This window comes from Rhamphochromis longiceps, linkage group LG18, assembly GCF_057381845.1.
Source record: "Rhamphochromis longiceps isolate RC_006_pf linkage group LG18, R_longiceps_female_GT1.1, whole genome shotgun sequence".
Lineage (NCBI taxonomy): Eukaryota > Metazoa > Chordata > Actinopteri > Cichliformes > Cichlidae > Rhamphochromis > Rhamphochromis longiceps.
Genome location: NC_140574.1, coordinates 14,566,825 through 14,594,584, shown reverse-complemented (window position 1 = coordinate 14,594,584; position 27,760 = coordinate 14,566,825). Strand labels below are relative to the sequence as shown.

The 27,760-nt window shown below is 40.7% G+C and overlaps 1 protein-coding gene across 5 annotated transcripts in view; it reads right to left on the bottom strand.

Annotated features, from left to right (window-relative positions):
• Positions 1-27,760, bottom strand: part of pde1cb (phosphodiesterase 1C, calmodulin-dependent b) — a 119,308-nt gene that overhangs the window by 54,134 nt on the left and 37,414 nt on the right. Inside the window, exons 1-3 of one of the 5 annotated variants that reach the window (XM_085389044.1) lie at positions 21,771-22,459; positions 21,382-21,484; positions 8,124-8,150 (exon numbers count right to left, since the gene is read on the bottom strand). The exons of 3 other annotated variants lie outside the window; for them this stretch is intronic. In XM_085389044.1, the coding sequence (XP_085245170.1) occupies positions 8,124-8,150; positions 21,382-21,482 (128 nt within the window). In that variant the 5' untranslated portion in view covers positions 21,483-21,484; positions 21,771-22,459. Of the gene's footprint in view, positions 1-8,123; positions 8,151-21,381; positions 22,460-27,760 lie in introns of those variants that run through there. One more of the 5 variants, XM_085389043.1, reaches the window with a different exon arrangement.

Below are 27,760 nucleotides of genomic sequence, written 5' to 3'. Positions count from 1 at the left end.
CATTCCATAATAAAAATCTACCACATCTGATGTCCATGAAACCAATGACAGGTAAAAGTGTGAAACCCGGGGTCCTGGCATTCATGCGGATGTCACTTTGACACTGCATCCATCTGAATATTGCATTGTCCCCACACGTTCCACACCTGAGCTTTGGCACAATGGCACTCCACAGTAGCAACAGCATTCCCTCAGAGAACAAAATCACTGCAACTCCAATCACAGCTGCCTCACAGAAAAGGACAAAAAAAAAAGCCAAAGCATTGATTTTGCCTGTAATCTCTGCAGATAGCAGTATCCCCAGAACAAGCCTCAACCAAAGAGCCCAACTTCTCAGTGGTAAACACTAAAGGACTTCCAGTGTTCAAGCCGCAAAGAGTCAAAACTGTCTTTGCTGCATGAGGAGTACCAACACAACATAAAAACGTGGCTTTAATTCTCTTTTACTGATGTTGTTCATGGTGCTGAAAATGCCACATGTTGTATGCATTTATGAATATTAATGTACAGAAGTAAAATAAATTTGTAAAAAAATGCATTTTACTACAGTACCAGCATTTTTTTTTTAAGAAAATGCGACGTGGAGTGAATCAGGAAACAGTAACGCATGAAAAGGAAAGATCACCTGATGAGAGGCAGAGTGGAAAGGAAAGGGGGGAAGAAGAAGACTGGATAAGAAGAATGCAATTAGGCTAAGCTTTTAAATTCATTTGAGACAGGTAATTACCCCTCTAGATAGGGAAAGATAGAGAAAGGAAGAACAAAAGGAAAAGCAAGCATAAATATCAATACATCTGAGCTGGAAAGCACACAAGCAAAAAACTGAGCTACAAAATTGTCCTTAAAAAAAACATATGTTTTACACTACTTCTGCTACTTTTGGGATAATGTAAAAAATTGTTCACGTGTTCTAAGCAATCATTCTCAAAATGTGTAATTCATAATAATAATTAATGTTTAAAATGAGGCTGTTATCACAAGTGAGCCTGAAGTGACATTTGTGTTTCTAATTTTTAGGTGATTAATGGCATCATCTCTGTTTTTCATCTATTATTTCAGCACATCATCATCTTTATTGCCGTTCTAATTGCCCCAGCTCCTTACTGCTCAAAAGACAATCGGGTTGTTTTAAAAGACATGATTATATTTGTTCCAGTGGCCGATGAATCCACTCATAAAAAAACCAATAACAAGATAACAATACACCAATGTTGCTCCAAATGAATCATCTTCAATAGACAGGCCAATAGCTGCGGTGACTGACAAATGGCCTTAGACCGCAGATAAGAGAGACAGAGAGGCTCGGGTAATGGCTTATAATGGGCTGTTCTTGAAATGCCAATCCCAGGATTTGCTCCGTGATTACTGACATTCAGCAAAGAGTTCAATTTTCCCCTGTGACTCTCAGCCTGACTATATCTGTCCACCTCTCTATTGCTCCTTGCCTTTTTTCTTCTGTTAATGAGCTGTCTTTTTTTAATTCACCATTCATTTTATTTGTATTTTTATTTCTATGAGTTACTACATAATGACACAAATCAGCGTCACCAATTAAAACCCCTGAAAGGTGAAGCAAATAACATTGATCACTTGTTACAACGCAGTGTCACAATGCCATGGGAAACCTTGTGTCATGTTGTCATGTAGATATTAGACACGTATGACCCCCCTAAACATTGTAGAAAATACACCATGTCCCAGCGGCAAAGGCACTTTTCATGATCAGCTGCCTCTGCCAGGAGGAAAATGTGCCAAAAACTGTTGAGTTATGCTTCAAAACAGGACAAAGAGCCCAATATTGACTTGCCTCTTGAGCTTCTCTGATCCCAGTCCAAATCAGCATCGGGACAATGTTCCAGAAATGGCACAATCTACCGAGTCCCACCCTGCAACCCTTTAGGACCCAAATGATCTAATGCCAGCATCCCAGCGCCAACAACAAATACCCCAGGAGGTCCAGTATCCATGTTCTGATGAGACCATATTAAAAGAAAAGTCAGGCAGGTGGATTAATATTGCTGTACAAATAGATATACAGAATGAAGACTGATAACAAATCTTAGTGCAGTGAATCTTCAACATGTCAAGTGTATACTGATTTTAAAAAATACAGTCATAGTTTAAAACTGTATAAGGCCTCCAAAATTCTCCTGAATTTTCCTAAAGACATGTCCCAGTTTTTTCCTTAATATTATTCATTTTTATTTTCTGTCAGTCATATTGTTGCCTGTAATCTGTATTGTCTGTTCAAAAACTTTGAGTTTATGTAGACAGAGAGGCCTTGAACTGCTGCTGAGGTTCGGTAGTAAGAAATGTGGTTATTACTTGGCATTTAAATTTCAGCTATCAATGAGCGATCAGATAGTATTAGAAGGATTTTTTCTAAGTAACAACAAGAAAGGGAAAATTAAATGGTTTTGTTAGAAATTTGATGCGGATCTGCGAATGCAATCAAGTGGAGTTTAGATTTGATACTTTTTTTAGTTAATGAATCACAACTACAGTATGAGAAGAAAATGAAATTTGGATTATAGGTAATTATATATACACACACACACACACACACACACACACACACACACACACACACACACACACACACACATATATATCCCTGAAAATCTGTCCTACACAAACTGGCATTTATAAAATATACATAGACAGGGTACCTGATATTTATGGCAGAGAGGAAACGGCTGGCTTGTGCTGAAAAAGTTTTGCCACAGAGAACATGATGTAAGGCCTTGGACAGTTTTAAAGGCTGTGATCTGGACCAAAACACTAACCACGAGAAGGCTAAATGAGAAAAAAAAAAACCCCAAAGAACCCCTTGTGTAAGCGCGCGCACGCGCACACACACACGGTTACTTACAAAGACCATTTAAGGCTGGAGACCATTTAAGGCTGGAGGCCTGTCTGGATCAGATGGCAAAACACTTAAAAGCTAAACTACAAGCAGTGACCACTGTAGCATATTTACAGGCTTAAGTAAAAGCATGCTTAATTCAGAGTAGCATTCAGGCGCTTGTCATGAAATACAAAGAGACACTCAAGTCCTCTACTTGTAGCTTTTGGCGGTTGATGAATAATCACTGTAAGTGGTAGTGTTCAGATGATCAATGCCTTTTTGGTAAACATAAGAGAAAGTGCTCTTTTCTTCCTAGTGGCTCCAATCAATCTGCTTTAGATAAGATAAGATAAGATAACCTTTATTAGTCCCACACGTGGGAAATTTGTTTTGTCACAGCAGGAAGTGGACAGTGCAAAAGTTATGAGGCAAAAATTAGAATACAATAAGAATAAATACAGTACACAACTGTACAGAATAGAATAAAATAATATACTATATACAGTAGAATAAAATAGAATAAAAATATACAATAAGATAAAAATAGAATACGAATGCTATATACAACTGAGTAAAAATACAACGATGCCAGAAAGGATTATTGCACTTAGTGTTATTGCACATGTGTGGATGTGTGTGTTTGTTCAGTTAAAGTCTTTGTTGTGGAGTCTGACAGCAGTGGGGAGGAAAGACCTGCGAAATCTCTCCGTCCCACACCGTGGGTGCCGCAGTCTCCCACTGAAGGAGCTGCTCAGTGCTGTCACAGTCTGCTGCATGGGGTGGGAGACGTTGTCCAACAGGGATGACAGCTTAGCCGCCATTCTCCTGTCACTCACCACCTCCACTGGGTCCAGAGGGCATCCTAGAACAGAGCTGGCCCTTCGGATCACCCTGTTCAGTCTCTTCCTGTCCCCAGCAGAGATGCTGCCGCCCCAGCAGACCACACCATAAAAGATAGCAGAAGCCACCACAGAGTCATAGAAGGTCTTCAGGAGTGGGCCCTCCACCCCAAACGACCTGAGTCTCCGCAGCAGGTACAACCTGCTCTGCCCTTTCCTGTAGAGGGCGTCTGAGTTATGAGTCCAGTCCAGTCTGTTGTTCAGATGAACACCAAGGTACCTGTAGCTGTCCACAGCCTCAATGTCCATACCCTGGATGTTCAGTGGTTGCAGTGGAGAATGCTTGTGCCTGCGGAAGTCTACCACCAGCTCCTTGGTTTTACTGGCGTTGATCTGGAGGTAGTTCAGCTGGCACCAGTCCACAAAGTCTGACACATTCAAAGGGATTAGTCAAAGAAGTAACAGATTTCAAACAAACCATTCACTAAACCTCATCCACTGGCGGATTTAGTGAATGGTCAGTAACAGGATTGTAAGGTCTTAGTGTGTATCTGGCACTCACTGAAATATTCAGTACTTCTTTTTTCAGTTTCAGGCTGCAAACTGAGGGCAGTTAATTTACCATGTATACAGTGCTTAATAAATTTTTAAGGCTACCACCCAATGTAAGGTTTATGCCACAGTTTCCCTCAATCACTTCTTTAATGAAAATTACATGCCTAACGTTAAAATATAATTATTTCTGTTATCCATACATTTTTAAACTTACTGTTTTACAAAAAGTTTTTTTCTTTTTTAAAGTAATGCTTATTATAAATTTTTGATTCATTTTTTGATTTCATTTTGATTTTAATTTCTCAAAAACATCCAGCGTGCCAGCCCAAACATGGCAATAAAAACATGAAATCAGTGTTATTTGCCTTATACATAATTGTATACAAGTTTCTAAAAGACAGATTTCTAAAACCTTTTCTTGTTTTTATGCCACGTAGTCTAATACATTTCTAAGCATTACAAGTTAACAGGGTTAGGGTTGAGGTTGGGGCTTAGGGGGTTAGATGCCATGATGTCACTATCTGTGACATAATCTGATCTTCACTGATTGGCTGAGAGAAATCCATGTGGTTTGACAACATCACAGTGAGCCGGAGGAAGCCAAGCTGAATGAAATCAAATAAGGTTTCTGACCAGATAATGGATTAAGAGTATTGTAAGGTTTGCAATGAAGCATAAATCTTACCTCTGTCTTTATAAACTAAGCATACAATGACAATAACAACAAAAAATGTTGTAGTCTATTAACTGTATTTATTGTAATCATCATTGCAAGGCCAGCTAACTGCTGAGGCTAAGTGAAAAACACATAACACGAAAAATCTGTTTTTGTTATTCTAGCTTTTATATGTACTCTTAATAAAAGCCTTCTTTATTATTAATAAAACAGCAACAGTTAGCTTGTTTTAGTCTTAAACAACTTTGGATTTAAATTTGGATTATTGCTCCAAAAATTGCAAAATGAAACCTGCCATTGCCATCTTTGTAAATTGCAGATGTGCTGTGCTATGAATGGAAAGCTTGACAACCACAGCAACAGTAACTAAGTGGGAGGCGGGGCTTACCAACCTGCCAACTGTTGAAAGAGAAGAGCAGAACACAATAGAGATCATGTGATCAAAAATGATAACCTATACAGAAGTAGGCAAACTGTTTCCCTATTTCCAGCACCAACCCCAGATAAAACACACAATCACAGGCCTACACAGACTATCTTCTATTCTTTTTACAGCTTTACTTTCATCCCTCTTAACCTCCTTTCTATGTGCACATTCACACAAACACTCCTCTCCCTCGTCACTCCATGCCTCCCTCTGTGAGGAGGGCAGTCTCTGCTTCCATCTGTGTGTGTAAGGGGTTGTCCTGGTGTGTCAGTAATAACAATTTCCCAGTGTTCCTCTCTGCCAATTAGCCCGGCCGTAATTACACAGACACATATGGAGCTGTCAATCACCCGGCTCCTCCACACAGGAACTCACCCACCCAGCGAAGAGAGCGAGAACGATAGAGAGACTGCGGCAGGGAGAGAGAAGGAGTTTCCAACAGCTAAGGCTATACCACTCTAAACGACCACACACTGTGCCAATAACATGAGCAGTATTTCTCTGACTGTGCAGCAATCCATCAGTTCCCAGGAAAGTGCCATGAAACAGGCTGCAGCAAAAAAAAAGTGTTTTGGAATTTCATTTTGTGGAGTGTTTACAATTTTCTTGTTTACTACTGATCATGATTTGTGCAAATGGTGGAAAAGTAGGTGGAAAAAGAAGCACTGTATTCCATGAAAGAATACACTTAAGAGGTATGACTGAAATTGTCTTAATGTTTGTTTTTTTTTAACTTTGTTTTTTCTATTTTTCAATAAAAAAAACGAATGAGCTGAGCCTGAAAAACAGGAGAGTTAGATACTTTTGTCTATACCGGCATACACACAGGGAGAGACTAGCAGCTATTTAGCCACCGGAGACTCTATGAAATGCCACCGTAGTGATGACAGTCAAAACAAAAAACAAGCAAGTGAAGCAAGTGATAAAAGCAAGTACCGAATGGAGCGAAAGATAACAGTAGCTGACATATGATGCAACCAGAGCCTAGAACATTCCTCTAGTAACCAAATGTCCGTTTTAAAGAAGCTGGTGAAAAGCAGCTTGCTTTTTATGTGGACATGGCTTAACACATTGTTGGTTTTGGACACAATAATTTGCAGTTGAGAAATTGCCACATCTGTGACTTTTATAAGGTTTAAACTTAAATAAGCAAGCTGAAAATATTTGACAATGATGTTGTTGTGTTATGTAGGTCATATACATAACATGTACACTTACCTGCCATCAACTGCTTGTAAGCACTAATATCTAATTGCCAACTCAATGCATTTAATAATATAGACATGGTCTAGACAACCTGCTGTAGTTTACTAGAATGAGGAAGAAAGGCGACTTTAGTGACATAACATGACACGATTGCTGATGCAAGACAGGCTGGTCTGAGTATAACTGCTGATCTACTGGGATATTCCTATACAACCATCTCTAGGGTTCATAGATGGTCTGAAAAAGAGAAATCCAGTGAGTGGCAGTTCTCTGGGAGAAAATGACTTGTTGGTGCCAAAGTTGAGAGGGAAATGGTCGGAGTGCTTCAAGCTGACAGGAATGCACAGTCTGTGCCATGAAGTATTAAGGTGGTTCTGAAGCCAAATGGAGTCCAACCTGGTGCTAGCGAGTTATAACTAAAAGGTATACGAAGAGAGGCCGGTGAGTGTGAATTAATATTAGAGCACAAATTTTAAGAGAGCACAAATCTTAGTGATAATGCTGATTTTTGACACATATACTGTAGATGCTGAAAAAAATAATTTCTTGTGTAAAACTTCAATAAAATTATTTTTTCACTCAACAAGGTATATTGTTTATTTTGAGAAAAGACATTACTCTTTTATAAAGAATGTAGGAAGATTGTCTCAAACAATACATCAGGTACAAATTTCATTCACCACAAAAGACTACCGTTTCACTATGTGGCACTTTGGATTACAAAGCACATTTTTGAAGGTATGTATAAAGCCTTTTAGTTTTAAACCTTTTGGGTCACCAAGCAATAAAACATGTCTGTTGCACCAAGAAAAAAATAACCAGATACATAACTGAAAAAAAAACGCATGACACCCATTTAATGTTCAATGCAGTAACATCTGTAATAAATGACACTTAAACCTACATTACCCATTTATCTAGCAACATTAATTAATCCCCGCTTTTACTCTTGTAAATAAATGCATTCATGTCTCACTTAATGCAGAGCCTGATTTCCCCTGAGCATCTCCAACAGAAGAAAACAAATGAAAGTTTAATAAAAATGAAGATAACATTGAGTTATCTGTCAGGCTTTCAAGTTGTGTGCGTGTTCTATGGTAAACTGTGTCGCCCTGATTTCTATCCATTGTACTCAGTCGACACTTGAATCAACCCAAGAGGGAAAGAGAGAGTGAAAGCAAGAGTATCTGTGAATGCCCGCAAGTGTGGCAAGGTGTGCTTTACTTGTTTAGGTACTATATGTGGCTCTCGGGATTTAAGGTGGTGAACAGGGGGATAACAATAACAATAGTAATAAGATACTAATCATAATAATAATAATAATAATAACAACAACAACCTTTATTTAAATTACACATTCATAACAATACTGCAAAAGTGATTTTGCACTGAAAGCAACAATGAATAATTAATAATAATAATATTAATAAAAAGTTATTTCCTAAGGTCCGGTGATGCAGATGGCAGGAAATGAAAAGAAGACAGGCAGAAAGTGGAGGGGGTAAAATATGAAGGGGAGATGGGTAGGCACAGGGCTAAAGGAGGAGGTCCAGTCCCAGCAGCAAGTCTTACCTCTGGGATGTCTTCTTGTACTTGCGCCTGCCAGAGAAAGAACAAACACGAGGAGAATGAGGCTTCGGAAAGACAGGACGAAAAGACATCAGGGTCATGCAAAAACCAGCTGAACATTACACTATAAAGATGATGACTGCGCTATCGCTATCTTTCTTGAGCTGAAAATTTCATGTGAACCAAGCACAATCTGATTTTTTTTTAACAAAGGAAAGAACTACACATTTACACATTATAAAGCTTATTTTAATGAATATGAAGTAAAACTGAGAATCCCAAATAATACAGATCAGTTATCAAATTAAAAGGAAAAATCTCCAGGGTTCAGGAACCCTATACTGAAGACATGACGTGGCTCCGTTATGCTTTACTGAGCATTTTGCTCAAATGGTAAGGCTCCACATTTCTCCTTAGAGGAAAAGGTCATGGCAAATCAACACAAAGTTGTTTTAAAGTGATCAGCTTTATCCTAGGAAGACATATTTCAGTCCTGACGGGAGTGTTTTCTTCCAGGATGGCAATGTCCCCATTTTGAGGGTACAATCATGTGCTATGTGCCTTTGCATTTACCAGATCTTGACTGAGAGTTTCGAGCGACATTGCTCTCCACTGCAATCATCAAAATGCCAAATAAGGAATGTGTTGCTCTCTCCGGTGGTGTTCCAGAGGCAGGGAATCGATACTAAGGTGTATTAAAAAGTCTTTAATGTGCATATGGTGGCCCAACAGCTTGCTAAAACAATTCATTTAATTTAGTTTTTTTCCTTTTAATTTATCACTGATCTGTATATAAACTTAATTGCAAATTGCATCATCAACTTCATGGCTTACTAGAATTGAAGCATATCAATAGTGTAAATGATCAAATCTCACAAATGCAAGCCTGCTCATGGCATTTATTGAGATGAAATGGGCAATTTAGCATATGTTCAATGGGTCTAATTCCTAAACTTGACTACCAACATAAAAAGTAAGAGCACAGTACGATTAGAATAAAATAGTGACTCATTAAAATAAGAAACTTTTTCACTGATACTGGATCAAATGGGTACATTATAACAGTTACCTGTAAATAAGTGAAGAGCTTTAGAGTCTACTTTTTTGAGTCTACTGTTACAGTAAAGAGAAGTAAGAATGCAAATGCTTACAATCACTTATGCAGAAAAGGGATTTAAGAGTGTCATACCAATATGCAAAAAGACACACACACACACACACACACACACACACACACACACACACACACACACACACACACACACACACACACACACACACACACGGCATTCAAACTCCACTTGATCCCACCAACCTTACTTCTACACACACACACGTACAAACATTGGGAAACCTACACAGCTACATTAACACACCTATTCTACTATCACTTACGTTTGGCCCTAAAACACACCCACACCTCCATGAAGTGATAACAGCATGGCTCTAAAAGCTGAGGTCATATACACACTCACTCACACACACTTACAGCACTCATGACAGCAAACTGGGGGGGAGGCATAAACTCACAACTGTTTGACTACAGACATCTATTTAAATTCTAGTCAGGCACAATTCACAGCACTTAGCTTGATTTGCTCCTCCGTTGCTTTCAGTATCAATCTTTTAGAGCTCAGTGCAAAACTGCAAGCTAAGGAAGTTAATCCCCGTAAAGAAATGTTGAGAGCTCCCTTGAAATTAGTGGGAAAGGAAGAATGAATAAATCATTTAGGGTTGATGAAGCCATTGAAATGAAAACAAAATGAAGTTCCACAGTTTAACAGGGTAAACAATACAAAGAAAGACTAAATAAATAGTTTTAGGGGAAATATAATAATGAGACTTAAAAGACAGATCAATACTACATTAAGTAACTACGGGGAAAGTCAGGAGGCAAAAGCAGAACTAAATGCATTATTTCTTTTTTCTAATCTTAGGTCACAGGTTTTGCCCTTTTACCCTCTTTTGGTGCGTGGGTCTTCTAATTAATTCTAATTAGATGTGGACAAGCAGTGAGGATGGGTCAGAGAATTCTAGGAATTATCACAATTATAAAGGTTAAACATTATAGTAAATGTAACCTTAAAATAAACTAAACATGATATTTCCATGGGGGGCAAGGGGGACGACTCGTCCATCACTAGGGGTGAAGTCACTAAGGCAGTTAAACTCCTTGTTGGCAGGGCCTCGGGGTGGATGTGGGTTGGTGGTTCCCATCTTTAAGAAGAGGGACCAGAGCGTGTGCTCCTACTATAGGGGGAACACACTCGTCAGCCTACCCGGGAAAGTCTACGCCAGGGTGCAGGAAAGGAGAGTCCATCTGTTAGTCGAACATGAGGTACAGGAGGAACAATGCAGTTTTCGTCCCAATCGTGGAACACTGAACCAGTTCTTTACCCTCTTGGGGGGTACTTGAGGGTGCATGGGAGTTTGCGAGTCTACATGTGTTTTGTGGACTTGGAGAAGGCATTTGACAGTGTCCCTAGAAATGTTCTGTGGGAGGCACAGGAGTATGGGGTGTCTGTCCCATTGCTAGGAGCCATTTGATCCTTATAGAACCATTGGAAGAGCTTGGTCTGCTTAGCTGGCAATAATCAGAATCAGAATCGTGTTTATTGGCCAAGTATATGTGCAGACACATACAAGGAATTTGGTTCCGGTAGATGGTGGCTCTCAAGCACAGTAATGTAAATCACACACACACACACACACACACACACACACGTCTATATATACACACATTACACATACATACACAAAGCTGTGTAAACCAACTATAAATAACGAATCTAAACTTATATACATAAAATACAGAAATGAATGAGGTGGAATGAATACTACATTACAAAAAAAAAAAAAGTAATGAATACTACAAAATGTACATAAGGTGCAGCTGCAGTCTGGCAGTGGGAGCAGTGTGACAGGTCAACTGTTAAGAAGGGAGATGACGAGGGGAAAGAAACTGTTCCTGTGTCAGGTGGTCCTGGTCTGCAGGCTTCTGTACCGTCTGCCAGAGGGCAGCAGATCAAAAAGTCTGTGTCCAGGGTGTGAGGGGTCTGTGATGATTTTCCCTGCCCGTTTCCTGGTTCTTGAGAGGTACAGATCCTGGATGGAGGGCAGGGGGGTGCCGATGATCCTTTCTGCTGCCCGTACAGTGTGCTGCAGTCTGCTCCTGTCTTGTTTAGTGGCTGCTCCATACCAGACTGTGATGGAGGAGCACAGGACAGACTCAATGACCACAGTGTAGAACTGGATCAGCAGCTCCTGTGGAAGACTGTACTTCCCCAGTTGTCTCAGGAAGTACATCCTCTGCTGGGTCTTTTTGAGGATGGAGTTGATGTTGGTCTCTCACTTCAGGTCCTGGGAGATGGTTGTACCCAGGAACTTGAAGGTCTTCACAGTTGACACAGGGCTGTCTGATATGGTGAGGGGGAGCAGAGTTGAGGGATGTCTCCTGAAGTCCACTGTCATCTCTACAGTCTTAAGAGTGTTCAGCTCCAGATTGTGCTGACTGCACCAGAGTACCAGCCGCTCAACTTCCTGCCGGTATGCAGACTCATCACCATCTTGAATGAGGCCAATGACAGTGGTGTCATCTGCAAACTTTAGGAGTTTGACAGCCGAGTTCTTGGAGGTGCAGTCGTTAGTGTAGAGGGAGAACAGTAGTGGTGAGAGGACACATCCTTGAGGGGCACCAATACTGAGGGAAGTGAGACTCATTCCTGGTGGGTGTCAGACTCCCCCAGGGCTGCCCTTTGTCATCAATTCTGTTCATAAAGTTTATGGACAGAATTTCTAGGTGTAGCCGAGTGGTGGAAGGCTTCAACTTGGGCAGTCTCAGAATCCCATCTCTGCTTCAAATCAAATTCAAATTCAAATTTTATTTGTCACGTACACAGTCATACACAGTACGATATGCAGTGAAATGCTTAGACAACTGCTCGTGACCTAAAAAAAAAAAAAAGAAAAAAAAAAAGGCTATGAATAAGATAGAAAATAAATATGAAAAATTAAAAAGGGTAAATTTAACTAGGAAGGAATGAAATATAAATTAAGGTTAAAAATGAAATAACTGTACAACACAATTTAGAATGAAGGGTAAAGTTAACTGGGAAAGAATAAGATAAAATATATAAATTAAAGTTGAAAATAAAATAACTGTACAACAAAATACACAATACACAGTATAGAACTATATAAGAATGTATGAAGAAATATAAATAAATAAATAAATATATATATACACAATAACAGCAGCTGTACAAGTATTAACTGGAAATGAAGAACATAGTGACCAGTGTTGTGCAATCCACATTATGTCTTGTGCAGTGCAAATATGCTTAAAGTGATTTAAGTGATGAAGTGAAACAATGTCCAGAATGTCCAGTGTGTGTGTAAGAACTATATGTGTGGGTCAGTACTGTGTGGTGGTGTGATTGAGAGACCGTATCGCCTGCGGGAAGAAGCTCCTCCTCAGTCTCTCTGTGTTGGTATTCAGGCAGTGGAATCGCTTTCCTGACCTCAACAGAGAGAACAGTCCGTTGTTGGGATGGCTGAGGTCCTTCACGATCTTCCTGGCCTTCGTCCAGCACCGCCTGCTGTAGATTGAGTGCAGGTCAGGGAGCTCGGAGCGGACTTGATGATGGTGGTGGAGCTGGTAGTGGCCACACAGTCATGTGTACAAAGAGTACAGCAGGGGGCTCAGAACACACCCCTGGGGGGCTCCAGTGCTGAGAGTGGTGGAGGCTGAGACATGTCCGCCCATCCTTACTGCCTGTGGTCTGCCAGTTAGGAAGTTGGAGATCCACTGACACATAGATGAGCTGAGTCCCAGATGCTCCAGCTTGGTGGTGAGTGTGGAGGGAATTATGGTATTAAATGCAGAGCTGTAGTCTATGAAGAGCATTTTAACATAATTCCCCTTTCTAGTGTCCAAGTGAGTGAGTGATGTGTGGAGGAGATGAGAGATGGCATCGTCTGTGGAACGATTTGGACGGTAAGCGAACTGTAGTGGGTCCAGTGTGTCTGGTAGTGAAGAAATGATGAAGTCTCTGACCAGGCGTTCAAAGCACTTCATCACTACTGAGGTGAGGGCTACAGGGCGGTAGTCACTGAGAGAAGTAGGGTGGGGTTTCTTCGGGACAGGAACAATGATAGACTCTTTGAAGCATGTGGGGATCACCGACTGAGATAAAGAGATGTTGAATATCTCAGTGAACACAGGAGCTAGCTGGTATGCGCAGTCTCTTAGGATACGACCTGGGATGCTGTCTGGTCCTGCTGCTTTCCTGGTGTTCACTCTCTTGAAGGCTCTCCTTACTTCATGCTCAGAGATGACGAGCACGTTTCCGGTGCTGGCAGTATCTTCCTGTCTGCAGCCGTTAGCGCCGCTAGCATTAGCATTGTTGGAGTCCTTAGCTGCAGCCTCGAAGCGAGCATAGAAAGTGTTCAGCTCGTCTGCCAGAGTCACGGCCGCGTTCGTCATACCGGTTGTTGGTGCTTTATAGTCCGTTATTGTCCTTAGTCCCCGCCACAGGCTCCTAGAGTCACTCTGTTGGAGTTGTGACTCTAGTTTCCTCCCGTAGAGCTGCTTCGCCTCTTTCACCGCCCTCCGCACGTTATATGACGCGGCTTTAGGGCTGGGCCATATTATACCGTTCACGGTAATACCGGTATAATGTTAGGCAACGATAGGAAAATGAAATATCGCGATAGAATGGGAGTAAAACGCGCATGCGCAGTGCCTTTGTTTTCATACGCACATGGCCGATTGTTGAGTGAAACAGATGAACCAGAATTGGTTTGTAAAAATGGTGCAACTTCCGTGATGTGGAACTGGTTTGGTGTTTGTCCGTCAGATACACAACAAAGCACATTTTTTTGCAGAACATGCAAGCGGCCGTCGTTATTGTCGTATTTGTCGGACTAAGATGCTCTTAAATCTGGGAGTAATCTGGGTCCTAAACTCCGTATGCTTCAGGTCAAACAACACTGCAGCATCACTTAGAGTTAAAAACTGTCTAAATTCTTTCATCTTTAATAAAACGATCAGCATTGCTGCTTTACCAGGTGTAACTATAAAGTGCCTCTCAACTTTAACTTCCAGGCATCCATGAAAACAAAAGTTATTACATTTAATGGAGTTAGAAGTTAGCAGGAAGCTAGCGGAAGTTAGCTCGCTAGTTTCGCTAGTTACCTAAGCATGATATTGCATGTTCTGACTGAGAGATTTCTGAAAAAAATCAAACGTACAGCTCTGCTATCACTTCCAACATAAATGAAGACAGGAAACTAAACAGCAGTGACGTTTGTAGGGTTACTGAAGTTGGGCTAGCTGGTATATAATGATGTGCTACGTGATCGCTAGCGACACAGCTATGTTAGCATAACATAAACAGTGAAGCTGGAGGACGAACACTAACACTTTTCCACTTATAAAAGTTAACGTGAAGGTTCTTCATGGTTAGAGACAAATGCAATCGCATGGCAGGATGCTGTAAACGGACCAAACTTCAGTCAGGAGAACAACTGAGATAATCCATCCACAATAAGAGGTTAGTCATTAATATACTGCAACAACATGGGAATAGAGCAGCTGCCAGAGAATTCAACATTAATGAATCAATGGTACAGAAGTGGAGGAAGCAAGAAGAATGAGTTTAATAAAGTTTGATTTATCTGACTGCTTTGTTTCGCTTAATGTGCCTTATAATCCCGTGCACCTTATGGTCCGAAAAATGCGTACTGCACACTGCAGTTTAATGTTGCAAAGCACCTCTTTTTAACTTCAGTGGATATTATACATGGTTATGCTCAGGATATGTCAGCCCATTTCTACTGGAAATGCCTTTTGGTTAAACTTTCAGCAAGGAATTTGCATTTGCACTGTTACATTTTTATAAAGCTTTAATGTACATAAAAAACCAGCTTCTTGTTTAAGTGAAAATAAATGGAAGGTTGTCTTTTTGCGCTAGTAATGTTGTGGAGTTGTATTTTGTCTCGCATCAATTATATCGTCGGTTATATCGTTATCGCAAATTTTCAAATATATATCGTGATAAATATTTTTGGCCATATCGCCCTGCTCTACGCGGCTTTGTAAGGGTCCATGTCCCCCGTCATGAGTCCCGTGTTGTAGGCAGCGGTGCGGGATCTCAGAGCGTCGCGGATGGTTTTATCCACCCACGGCTTCTGGTTGGGAAACGTTGTGATAGTCTTTGTCTCCACGGTATCATCCGCTAGTTTCCCGATGAATCCCACAACCGCTTTGATGTGGTGGCAGATTATGTGGTTCTGTTTGCTTCATCAGGTGGTGTCCTCCAGCTCGCACTGGAGCAGTTTGCAGTACCGGTGTTACTAACCCAAGTAGAGGACTTCTAAGGGTTACGAGTGGGTGGAGAGGGGAGTGGGAGGTCAATTGACGGATTGGTGCTGCGGCTGCAGTGATGCGGATGCTGTACTGGTCCGTTGTGGTGAAGAGAGAGCCGAGCGTAAAAGTGAAGCATTCAATTTACCTGTCAATCTACATCCCTAACCACACCTATGGTCACAAGCTTCAGGCAGTGACCAAAAGAACAGGATTGAGGATACAGAAATAGGTAAAAGAGCTTTCTTCAAAGGGTGGCTGGCCTCTCTCTTAGAGATAGGGTGAGAAGTTCAGCCATTTGGAAAAGGCTCAGAGTGCTGCCGCATCAAAAGGAGCCAGTTGAGGTGTTTCAGGCATCTGACAAGGATGCCTCTTGGGGTTGGTGTTTTGGGAATGTCCCACCGGGAAGACCCAGGAGTCGCTGGAGAGATTATATCTCTCGACCACCCTGGGACTGCTTGGTTTTCCCTCGGACAAGCTGGAGGAGGTGGTCAAGGATAGGGAGTTTGGGGCTTCTCTGCTTAGGCCCCTGCCCCCGTATAAACAGAAGAAAGTGCATGGAGGGATAGATATTTACACTGAATGTGGTCCTAAATAAGACAGAGATTCAATCGGAATGCTCAAATTAGAATTCATGACACTTTTACCTCATTGTCTGGCCTGTACATCTTGCCAAAAGAGTTATATGGCAAGGTGCTGATATTTTAACCTCCTGAGACTCTCTGCCCTCATATGGACTCATAACATTTTGGTTCATTTTATCCATATACTTAATTTGTATCATTTGTGTTTTCTTAAGCAATGGTGACTTTATTGTGCTGTTCTTTAAAATAAAGCCTTGTCCTCATATGAAAATATACTTTAAAAAAAAAAAAAAGAAATATCTTCTGCTTTTCTGTTACTATATCATTAGTTATAAAGTATTTTATAGTTTATTTTATACTTTATAGTTTATTTGTAGCTTTTTTAGTTAATACAGTATAAGTCCACACAACTATTTGTCATGATATTACCATATACCAATTATATCTTATGCACATAATTTTTGTCTTTTGTCTATGATTATATATTGTTATTCATTTAGTTAGTCGATGTATTAGCCTATCTTATATCATCATAAGAAATGGATAAGAATGAATGTCATGTTTTATAGCAGGCGCAGAGCTAGAGCTGAGGAAGTTCTGGTAAATATTGCAATGTTTTTGGACAGATTTAATAATTTGTGGTTACCAAAAAGTTTTGAAGCGAAATTCCATTTCAGTTTGCACATAAAATAAATTTTCTATTTATTTACTTACATTAACATACATAAAACCAGAGCTCTGCAATTTTAATTAATATAAAGACTTGTTTTATTTGGTCGCCTGCCAGTGGCATCACATCTTTCTCAAACCCTGTAGCGATAAACCTCCCAAGGAAGCACAGTAAATACCGGATGATCAGGCTTACAATAAAGTTATAACATTACAGTAATATTAGCTCTTCTCAATTACTTTGACTGAAGATAACAGCACTAGGCAATCCCACAACTGAATCCAACACATGGGATGACAAATATTTGCTCTAATCATTTAAGTACTAATCGTCTCACTAATCATTTTACAATCTGTTAAGTATTTTTAACTATAACAAGCAAAATACACTGCTCAAAATAATTCAAGGAACACTTGATCATCACAGTTTAACACAGAGTCACTTCAACTTCACAGAAATCAGTATTTCTAGTAACCAAGCTTAAACCATTGTGAATCAATTTCACTTGCTTTGGTGCAAACCCAAGTGTCTGGAAAGGCATCAACAAGACAACCCAAAAACTAGGGATGGTTTTTCAGGTAATGATCAAAGATTATTGCTCTGCTTTTTTTCTTGTTTTTGTTGTGGGTGTCCTTGTCACTACTAGTAGCACGAGATAATGCCTGCATCCCATTCAAATTGTACAGGTCCAGCAAACCTTCTTGCAAGCCATTGAAAAAAGCACTAATTGTGATTTACTGAAGGACAGCTGGACAAGGCTTAGAAGTGCATCAACCCAGCACCAGGGCTGGTATTGGTGACTTCGTATAACAGGAGGAGCACTGCCCTTTCTCAAGTGGGCTACTCATGTGCACATTTCTGATGGGCTGTGATCAGAGGTCCGACTGAAGGAGTCAGTTTCTCACCATCTTTTCAGAAACACAAGAGCTAGTGCCTTCAGGTCATTTTGAACGGTTCTTTCAGGAGACCTCCTTAACCTCTTTGCACAAACTAGCAGATACACTTTTTTTAAATAGCCCATCTCCTGGTGCCTCCTCAACACTTTTAAGACTCCGCTGAGAGACAAAGTAAACTTTCAGGACAACAGCAACATGACAGCACATATGGATGTGATATCCTGGAGAAGTAAGACTATTGACGACTTATGTATTTTGAATGAGCTCCAGGTACTGTGTGTGCTACCAGTAGTGACGGATACTAGCAAAAACAAAAAACTCCCCACCGCAGGGAAAAGGGTAACACCACCTGGGTCTGGGTGCAATTCCCCCCTCCAGGGGCAAGGGTACCTAGACCCAGTTTGTAGAGTACGCTTGGGGAGTGTGATTGTGTGTACAGCGTCTCTTTATGTCTGTCTCCACGTTGGTTGAGTGTGGAGTGAGTGCATATGAGAGTATGAGGGTGGGAATGGATGTTTGTGTCTGTGTGTGCCTGTATGTCTGTGTCTATATGTCAGGCTGGGTATCAGACGCCACCTCTCTGGGGACACCTCAGGCCCTCCAAGGTTTGGAGGCCTATCTCCACCCACCACCACTTCCCCTGCCGGTGGCGGACTCCCTCAGGTGTCGGTGTGTTGGTGGTTCTTTGTGTCTGGGGGTGGGCGTCCGGGTACACACCGGCTCACTCCTTGGCGGCCGCTTGTCGGGGCCTGGGGCCTGGGGCTCGCTCGGGCCCCTTTGGAGGTGGGGTGCCCCCGGCCTCTCGGCCTGGGGCTCGGTCACTCAGGCACAGCTGGGGGCCGGCGGAGCTCACGGGCGCGTCACTGCAACTCCCCCTGACTTCTGCTCCGCGGCTGCTGAGTGAGCCCTCATCTGGGACTCTCCTCGGCTCTTACTGGAACAGTGGCGCGGCTGCCCCTCTGTTGGTCTTCCATGGTCTCTTGTGTTCTGGGGGCCTCTGGATGTCTGGAGTTTTGATCTCCTCCATATCCGCTTCACACCCTGGAGGACGGGGCTGTGGCCCCCCCACACTCCCTAGCAGATCATTACATGGAGAAACCTTTGGAATGCAAGCATGCTGATCCACACAGGTATGCACACATGGGTATTCACAGACGCGGACTAAAGCTTTCTTGGCTGCTGCCTCAAAGCACACTGTGCGCTGTCTATCTTGCGTGCTGCACAATATCGTTTATTATTTAGTAAATATTGATATCTATGACTAGCTAGTTTATTGTGATGGTGCTTTGTTTTCTCTATTATTATGTTGCTCTTTGTTGTTTGCTGTCTCCTCTGTTTGTTTTTTTTGTTTGTTTTTTTTTTTTTCTCCATACAGGTGACCCAGGAGTTCTTTTTTTTTTTCTCTCTCTTCCCCCCCCTTCTCACCGTCTCTTCTCCCCTTTGGTTTTCTTTCTTTCTCTCCCCCTCTTTCTCTCATTCATTCCCCCTGTCCTATTTATTAAAAAAAAAAAAAAAAAAAGACAAAGGATGAACTGAAGCTCTGCCATCACGTAATGTCGCATACTGCTGTTTCTGATGTCATTTAAGAAGAAAAAAAAAAAAAAAAAAAAAAAAAAAAACTGGAGAAAAATCAGTCAGAAAGGAAGATGAGGAGAAAGCAATGATCTGTGGACAGCACCTGCAAAACCATTTTAGGGGCTTATTCAGTGCACGCCAGTGTGCTCCAGTGCACTTCAGGTAAAGTGCACATTTTCTTGCATGTACTTGGGATCTATGTTACTGTTTATGACTTATTGGATTGCTATGATTATCATAATTTTATTTTAGTTAGAGCCTTGTGGATCAGATGTGGTAAAGCAGTCAGCCACCTTGATTCTTGGGACTTCCTTACACTGCCCTCTCCTCAAGCAAGCACTTTTTTATGAACTGTTTACCCACTAATTAAATAATTCATTTCTATTAATCAGTGGGAGACAGATCAGGCCTGCCTAAGTAAGCTAATTTATTAACACAAATACACTGGAATCCACTCACTGATATATTACATATAAAAACAAGGGCCATCTGTTACAGGCTGGTGACCATGGTGTACTCCTCATCATTGAAGACTGAGCATAGAGATAACTGTCCAAAACATATGCTCTGTCAATCCACACATGTTTGGTACACTCTGTGGAGTACACTGTGCCAGAAACTGTGCTGTGTCAACCAGCAAACTCACATACAAATCACACAGCTGACAAACAAATCTAGGGTAAGCTAGCAGCACCTATAGTAAATATCCCCAAGTGGACTCAAACATGTCCACAATCTATATCACCCACTCGAACACATGCACAGTCATCCTTTCGCAGTCGCAAACACCTCAATGCTGCAACATGTTATCTAATCCCTATTAAGCACAGAAAATATACTCTGCAAGTTTATGTTGTGAGTCTGTGTCAACATCTGTGGGTGCTGCCTGTCAGTTGGGGGCTCACTCTTTTTAGACAGAGGCTTTTTGTGAGATTAAAGGCTAATGTGATCTCTGACACACTACAGGAGCCCTCAGAGCACCCAGCCAACTGCTGTGTAGCCCTTTAAAAAAAGAAAAAGAAAAAGAAGGAAGGGGGGGGAAAAGGCTTGAGCTCCCGTTACATTCATCTGACTCACTATCCATCAATTATCCAAAAAGACAGATGGTTATGACGGTGAGCAAATTGAAGAGACAATGAAGTCATCCAAGGAAACTAAATGTGGCAGAGGATGGTGGTGGAACATCAAGCTTTTAACACAGGAGAGATAAACAATGCATACTCACGGAGCTATATAATTAAATACTGGCAAATAAAAAGTAACTAAAATATTTGGTATTAGAGTTACAGGAATTCTAACTGCTGCCTTTATGTGCAGGAGGGAAATGTATTTCATTGAGACCTTGAGCAGCAGCATTAAAGATATCCTTCATAGCCCAACCCTCCTAGCAACAGTGCTGTCTCCTCCCCCTGCTGAGTAGGAATGATGTGAACTGAAAATGGATAAAAGAACATTTCACACTTCAACTTACATATAAAGTGCTTTCCTCTCAGGGAGAAAGGTCATAGAGGTGTTGATTGGTGGTGAATGTGACAAAGTAAGTAAGAATCTTTAATGAATCCAGCAGCAAATGTTAAAAGAAAAAAAGAATGAACCCCATGACACACCTCAGTATCTGAAAAATACACTCTTTTAGCCACTGAGGTTTAAATGTACAGACATGCTGCACAAGTCTGCATGGGCAGCAGGTGTTTATTGCACATCTGATGAGACAGTGAAAACATAATGAAAAGTTAAGGAGAGTAAAGATTTTCTTGCACAAGTGTGAGCAACACTCGAGCTCCGATGTTCTTCTTCCTTCCTGTTCAGTTAGGCAAACAAACCATTTGGAAATGTATGGTTATGTTTGGCCTGAGTAATTACATACACACGCTCCCTCTCTGTTTTTCTTTCCATTTTACATTTTCACTCTGGGTTCTGTCTCCCATAAATTGACATACACACAACACAACTGAAACTAAGAAATGAGTGTGATGGTCACACTTTTATAATAACAACCATAATAAAGGCGACAGAAACTGTGCCTCTTTTTTTGTCAAAATGTGTGAATAATTCACACGATTGCAGATCAACTCACTTCTAAACATCAAATGCCTCATTCAAACACGCTGAAGCATGCACAGTGCTGCTTCACACACTTGTTGAAAAGAATAAAAGTGGATATACTCACAATCCCCGGAGCCGGAGCCAAATCTTCTCTATCTGTTCTGGCTGGAGGTACTTCAGGGCCGTGCTTTCAAACTCCTCAATCTCTTTGGTGGGAGACTCCATGTCTGACGGAGTTACAGATTTGCCAGCAACAGATCAAAAAAAAGTTTAATCCCTGTCAAATGTGAACAGTGAGGAAGGTGCAACGCAAAGAAGAGAAGTGCTGCGATGTGTTGGAACCCGGGATGTGACCGAGGTTTCCTCTCTTACAGTAGTTCCCACAGCTGCGACAAACTGGCTGCCATCCCTCCTGTTTCTCTCTTTTCCCTCTAGTTATGTGATAGAGAGTGTGTGACTGAAACTAAATAACACTCAAGCAGCTGTGGTAGTCATGAAGCAGTCCAACTGTACCTCTTTCCTCTCTCCCTCTCTTTCTCTGTTACTCATTCACTTCTCTGTCGTGTCAGCGCAGGGGTCCTGGAGCCGTGCCATGCTCTCCCAGCAACAACGGGATGCAGACGGCAGGGCAGCGCAATCCGGGATTAACGTTCACTGCCGAGCCCTCCGCACATGAGGGAGGGAGGGGAAAAAGAGCACCAGTCAAAGAGAGGGAGGAGTCTGGCTGATAATGAGAAACCATGTTCTGTTTCATCTACTGGAAAACTGGAGGGAGTGAGGAAGAAAAATGAGTGGGGACAGACATGAGGAAAAGGAAAAAAGCCTTTAGGAGAAGACGAAAGCGCAAGTGCGGTGAATTCCTGTGTAGAATTTGCTGGTTTAAAAAAAAGAAAAATACTTGCAAGAGGACATTTTCTTTTGAAATGTCAAAACAGTGACACAGCATTATCTTTTTTTAAGCATCTAATTTACAAATGCAGTCGCTCAACATTTAACTCATTCACTAAAAATGTGGCAGCTTTATGACAGCTGAAATGTAGATAATGCATGTTCAGTGCAACATATTAGATGCCATGCCAAGAGGGATTAAATAGCATGCAGAGAGTGTGCTGACACTGATTTGACAGAGATTACTTTGATCCATCGAGCACATTCAGGACCGCCCCACATTCAGCCCCCTAAAAATGGAGCAATTTAAAACATGGAATATTATTCCCTTTGTTTATTTTCCTTGCTTTCTCTAACAAAACACTCTACAGTATCTAAACACCCCAGTGCTCTCTGCCAAGCTCTTGTGGGCAGAAATGTCAGCCAAGCCAGCAATAAGTATAATACTGTCACAACTTTATAAGACTCATACCCATCGTTCTACACAGACTTGCATATATAGTGTGGTATCCTCGTATAAAATAAAAAGCTTTGTCTGTAATTACCTACAAAGTAGTAAGTCCTCAGTGCTGGATAGTCTATTTTAAACCTGCATCGTGCATGGTGCATTGTGTGCTGGAAATATATTCTATACAAGCATACTAAACTTTTTGTGCTTGCTTAACAACTAGTGAAGCATATTAGTTATTTTCTTGGGTTTCGTTTATTTATCCTTTTCCAAGTCCAACTGGAAGATTGCTAGGATGACTCACCCCCCTTACCTGCTCCCCTGAGCCCCTTACCATACTCTAAGGTCTTTCAATTACTTGATGCAGGATGTAGGGATAATGCCGGGGCGCCACCTCAAAGGGGCTCTTTCTTTCATCTGGTGAGATGCGTCCTCCATGAGGACAGAAAAGAGGTTTGCCTGAGTGCCACGAACCTGCTGATGTCCTCTTTAAAGGTGCGTTTATGCATCTGTTTTTTCCTTTCCTTTCAGATTCTTTCCTTTCCTGGCTGCCTTTCTTCATACCATTCTTTGTAACAATTCTTCTACCTGTCTGTGAGGGTATGCTGCCCCCAGGAGATATCAAGCCACATTCAGAGATGGCAGGTTAACCTGAGCAGAAACTACAATGACAACTTCACTAGTGACTGCTTCTGGTTCACAGATTTGCACCCCAGGGATCGTATGCACCGTGTAGTCTGTATGTGCGGTGTCATACTGCACCGGGAACACAAAGATTCCATCAAAAACGATGATTTCAAGGAGCTGGTCAATTTAAACTGTGCAGCAGTCACTGCACCCAAGAATCAAGTGTGTTGCCGAGAAGGCAAATAAATCTGTGATTCTTGGTGAGAAGCTTGTGAAAATCAGAAAATGTGTGGACCCTTGCTAAGGGTCAAATTTCCATTTAAAACACACTCAGTAGAACAATTTTGACAATTGTGGACAATTTGGGTAAGAATTACAGCTATCATTACTATTATTATAGCATTCCATGATAGCTGTACATGGAAACTGCTGGAAATATTGTACTGATAGCAATCAAACCATGGTTAAGGTGTCTGAACATTCAACCCCCTACACCTTTTCAATAATGCAATAAAATCTCAGAATCAACATCCACTTTATGCAGTGAAGGGCAAGATGTGCAGCCTTTTCTCACACAGTCATTTGGCAAATTAGTCTCCTGTAATTACTCTCAGTTTTATACGTAAAAAAGTCCAACAATATGAATATGATTGAGGAAACAGGTCGAAAGTGCTTTCCAGCCTTTCAGGGTACCTTGAAATGTGGCTGTTCAGAGCTGCTATAACACTTTCTCCTTCAGACACAGTTAGATGCCATATCGTACAAACTAATTCATGTCAAGGGTGCCCACAATTTGATGGATAGGCTACCTACAACATTTGTTTAAGGTTAGACATACGGCAGACCCAAACCTGATCTTAGAACATAAACGACAGACTGTTTCAAGCACTAGCAATAAATGTAGGCATGGGAAGTAAACAAGAAAGCATTGAATCATCTTTAATTATCTCCGAGAGATGTTTATAACAATAAACCCCCCTTTGGCATAAACTATCTTTGGATCGCTCAGTCACATTTAATTACCTGACAACTCGTTGTAGCTTTGGTTAATTATTGACAAATTGTTTTACCGTTACTAGAGGTTTAAGGAGAAAATATTTATAGCAACTCACACTGACTAGAAAAACGCTCAGTGATTTATGAAATGCTATGATAAAGAATGCAGCCTGGTTAAGTAGCCTCCAGCCTTTGCACCAAAAGAATCTCAGACAACACTTTAATTACATTGCCACCTGATGAATGAAACACCTTCCAGCAAAAAAGCACTGTAGTAATGTGCCGTGTTTGTGCCACTGAATTGCAGGAGAACGCGATACAACAACGATGAGTATGTGATGAAGTATTGGGAATTCTTTTGCTTGCTGCTGAGTCATCCTCTGTGCCACTGTTGCCAGCGAATTTGACTATAAAATTGAGAATATTTAACAGGGTGAGCAAAGATGCACAAACACACATAACAAGCAAAATGTGTCGAGTGTAACAGGGTAAAACAAATATGATGAACCAACAAAAGCAAAAAAGCGATGATGGTCCTTCACATAATGAAACTAAATACTGAAAGTCCCTGATAATTACAATTACAAAAGCTGTTCGCCAAAAAAAGGAATTCCAATTAATCCTGTTTTACAAAAATGAATTATTTGCAAGGATCTGCTGAATATTACACTCTGCTACAGCTTCCTTGTCAGAGTGCTTGAGTCTTCTTAAAGCTCACACATCGAAATCAAGACATTAACAGCTCTGGCCATTTGGCGGTACATGAAAAATTCAAATCTCATTTAAATTTCTGGGAGAGTCGATAAGGATATCTATGCATCAAAATAGCAGGCGCCTTTGCAGTAATGACCACGTTTTAGTAGAGATCATGAATCACAAAATATGATTACGCATCACTGCTTCATTTCTGGTTTTGTATTGGAAGTACTGTAGATACAGAGATGGGTGGGAGAAATTGAGGGCACCCAGCTGTAAAGCTATATTTATTTGCAAAATGATGGAGGTTGAGAATTACTTCAGACAAGAAATTTGCTATTTCTCCATCCCCATGACTGATTCAGATAAGTCAGAGGTGATGGAACATCTGAAGAGAAACCCAGGGTTAAGGATTAATGTGGTCAAGCTCGCATAATGTAAAAGCAGTTTACACAAGGACAAGCCTTCACTTCCGTATGTATGGTTGAAAAAGTCCAGCTGATTACGGCAGCTTAATCTGGGGGGTTTTGTGCCCCTCTAAAGGATCTAACTGGGGCAAAAAACTTTTCTGCTGTCGTGTCATTCTATTCACTCTTTGGGCCTTTTTTGTACAGCTATTCATGGTCCCAGAGGATGACTCTTGAACCTCTCTCTCTTGATACTCTGCATAACAATAGCCTTCAGTGGTAAATTGCATAATAGTAATTAACATTTTTTGTTACACATACATATTATTTAAGGTGTTTACAAGAGGATTTGAAAGTGTCTGGAAACTTCCATTTTAAAAATTTCACATCAGAAATTCTGTTACGGTGACTTGCTAAATTCTCAGCTTGTCCTCAGTAGCCCTTATTTATTTGCCATCCACACTGAACAGACAGAGAACAGGAGGTTGTGTAAGCTCATTAGTTGTAGATAACTATGGTAACAGGAGGGGTTAACAGGGCATTAATCTGTTTGAGAGACAACTACAAACTAAATACAGACTGTTTAACCTCTCAGAGAGCTAAATGTAGCTTACAAGTGCAGATCCCTCCAGACTTGTACTAAAAATACTATTGACTATTTTTAGGTAATTTCAGTCATTTTCAAAAACACAAAAAGTATTACTTAAACTCATTCAATTTAAACATGTTTTGCTTATTGCTACTCCACTACTTAACAGTGGGATGTTCAGGCTCTAGGGAGGCCAGTCCATTCATAGAGCAACATTAAGTGATCTAACAAACCAAGATATTCTAAAAAATGGTGAAGTGCAAAGACTGGACTGAAAATAAATTAAACAGCAGAAAAATGTCCAAAAGAAACCTTGGAAGAATCTTGGATTCTGGCTCCTTTGAAGCAAAATATAGAGAAATGTGGGACTTTTGCACAACACTATAATTTTATGAATGTCAGTCTTTAAAAATTATTATCTCTTATTTATTATGTACCATGAAATGTCTCTGAAACAATTCTATTAATGGGTTTTTTTCTAGTTGTCATGTAAAGCATTTTGGTATTTATCTAAAAATTAAAATAGCTTCCATAAACCTCAAGCAGTGAAAGAAACTTATGGTGGATAATATTATTGTCAGACAGGGGTAAAATGATGGTTACTATATAATAAAATCCAAATTAATACTTTAAAAATAATTTAAATTAAAGTTTTAAAGTTTTTATGAGGGCAGGCAATCTTGTCGATATTTGTGGTTCTTTCCCCCATCACACCTCTGTTGTTATGCCTCTAATATTCCCTTAAAAAGTCTATGATAGATGGTGATTTACTGCACAGGGATAAAGCTAAGGAAATGTTGCACTTACTGTAAATAACAGCTTAAAGTGACAAATGCTGCTGGAAATTTATGCTACATGGACAAAATACTTCACTGGCCCCCTTAGTGCCTTCCAGTCTGTAAAGGCTCTGATCCTATTAATACATTAATCCAGCAAGAATATTGATGTAAAGCAGTGGCAGAGCCTAAAGAGAGGAGTACTCATGTAATGGGTGATTATAATGCACAGTGTATTTAAAAGCTGTTATGCAAGCAGAGAGAAGACACTATTACTGAGTGAGGTTAAAGGGAATGAGCTAAGGGAATGGGCAGAATCATAGAAATTGTCTCTGTGGAATTTTTAGTCTACTTTCAAATGTCATTTTATTTAATTACTACAGTGGATGGCAATGCAGACACACATTTTTACCCTTATTGTGCAAAAGCAAATAATTTAAAAAACTTGGTTAACTTTATTTTGGGGATTTATACACCTATTTCGTCCTAAAGTAAAATGCAGTATCTTTCTATCCCATTAACATTTGAATTTTCTAAAAATAATACATTATGACTACTCCTGCAAGTCACCCTAATGCATCTACTGATCTATATGTAAGAAGAAAGAAAACGGCTGTAGACAGTAAAGATTCAGACTTTGGACGACACTGCGTTCTGCATATTTTAAAGTTTGACTTTTCTCCCTGCTACACATAAAACTATACTCCATATCAAGCTGTATAATATCAAGAAATATGTGCTACGCAGCAGTGACTTTTCCCAGCAGACCCTCATTAACCCGCTAGTAAGGCTAGTGATGGAGCTTGTTGCTGCGGGGAAGATGTCAGCGGGGGGCTGCGAATCTGCGGCTGCAGCCAGTGGAAGGGTCAGCCTCAGAAACTGTTGGATGGCACGATGAAGACAGCCACCTTAATCAGCTGTGCAATGTTCACAGCAGCGAACAGCATCCAATTAAGCAGTTGCCAAATCCAACTGAGGACCTCAAAAGAGTGCCTGTCCAGGTTTTGGCTGCATGTGTACATTTATTGAATGTTTGTCTGTGCTGAGTCTGTTTTTCTCATCATTTGGTAAGCATC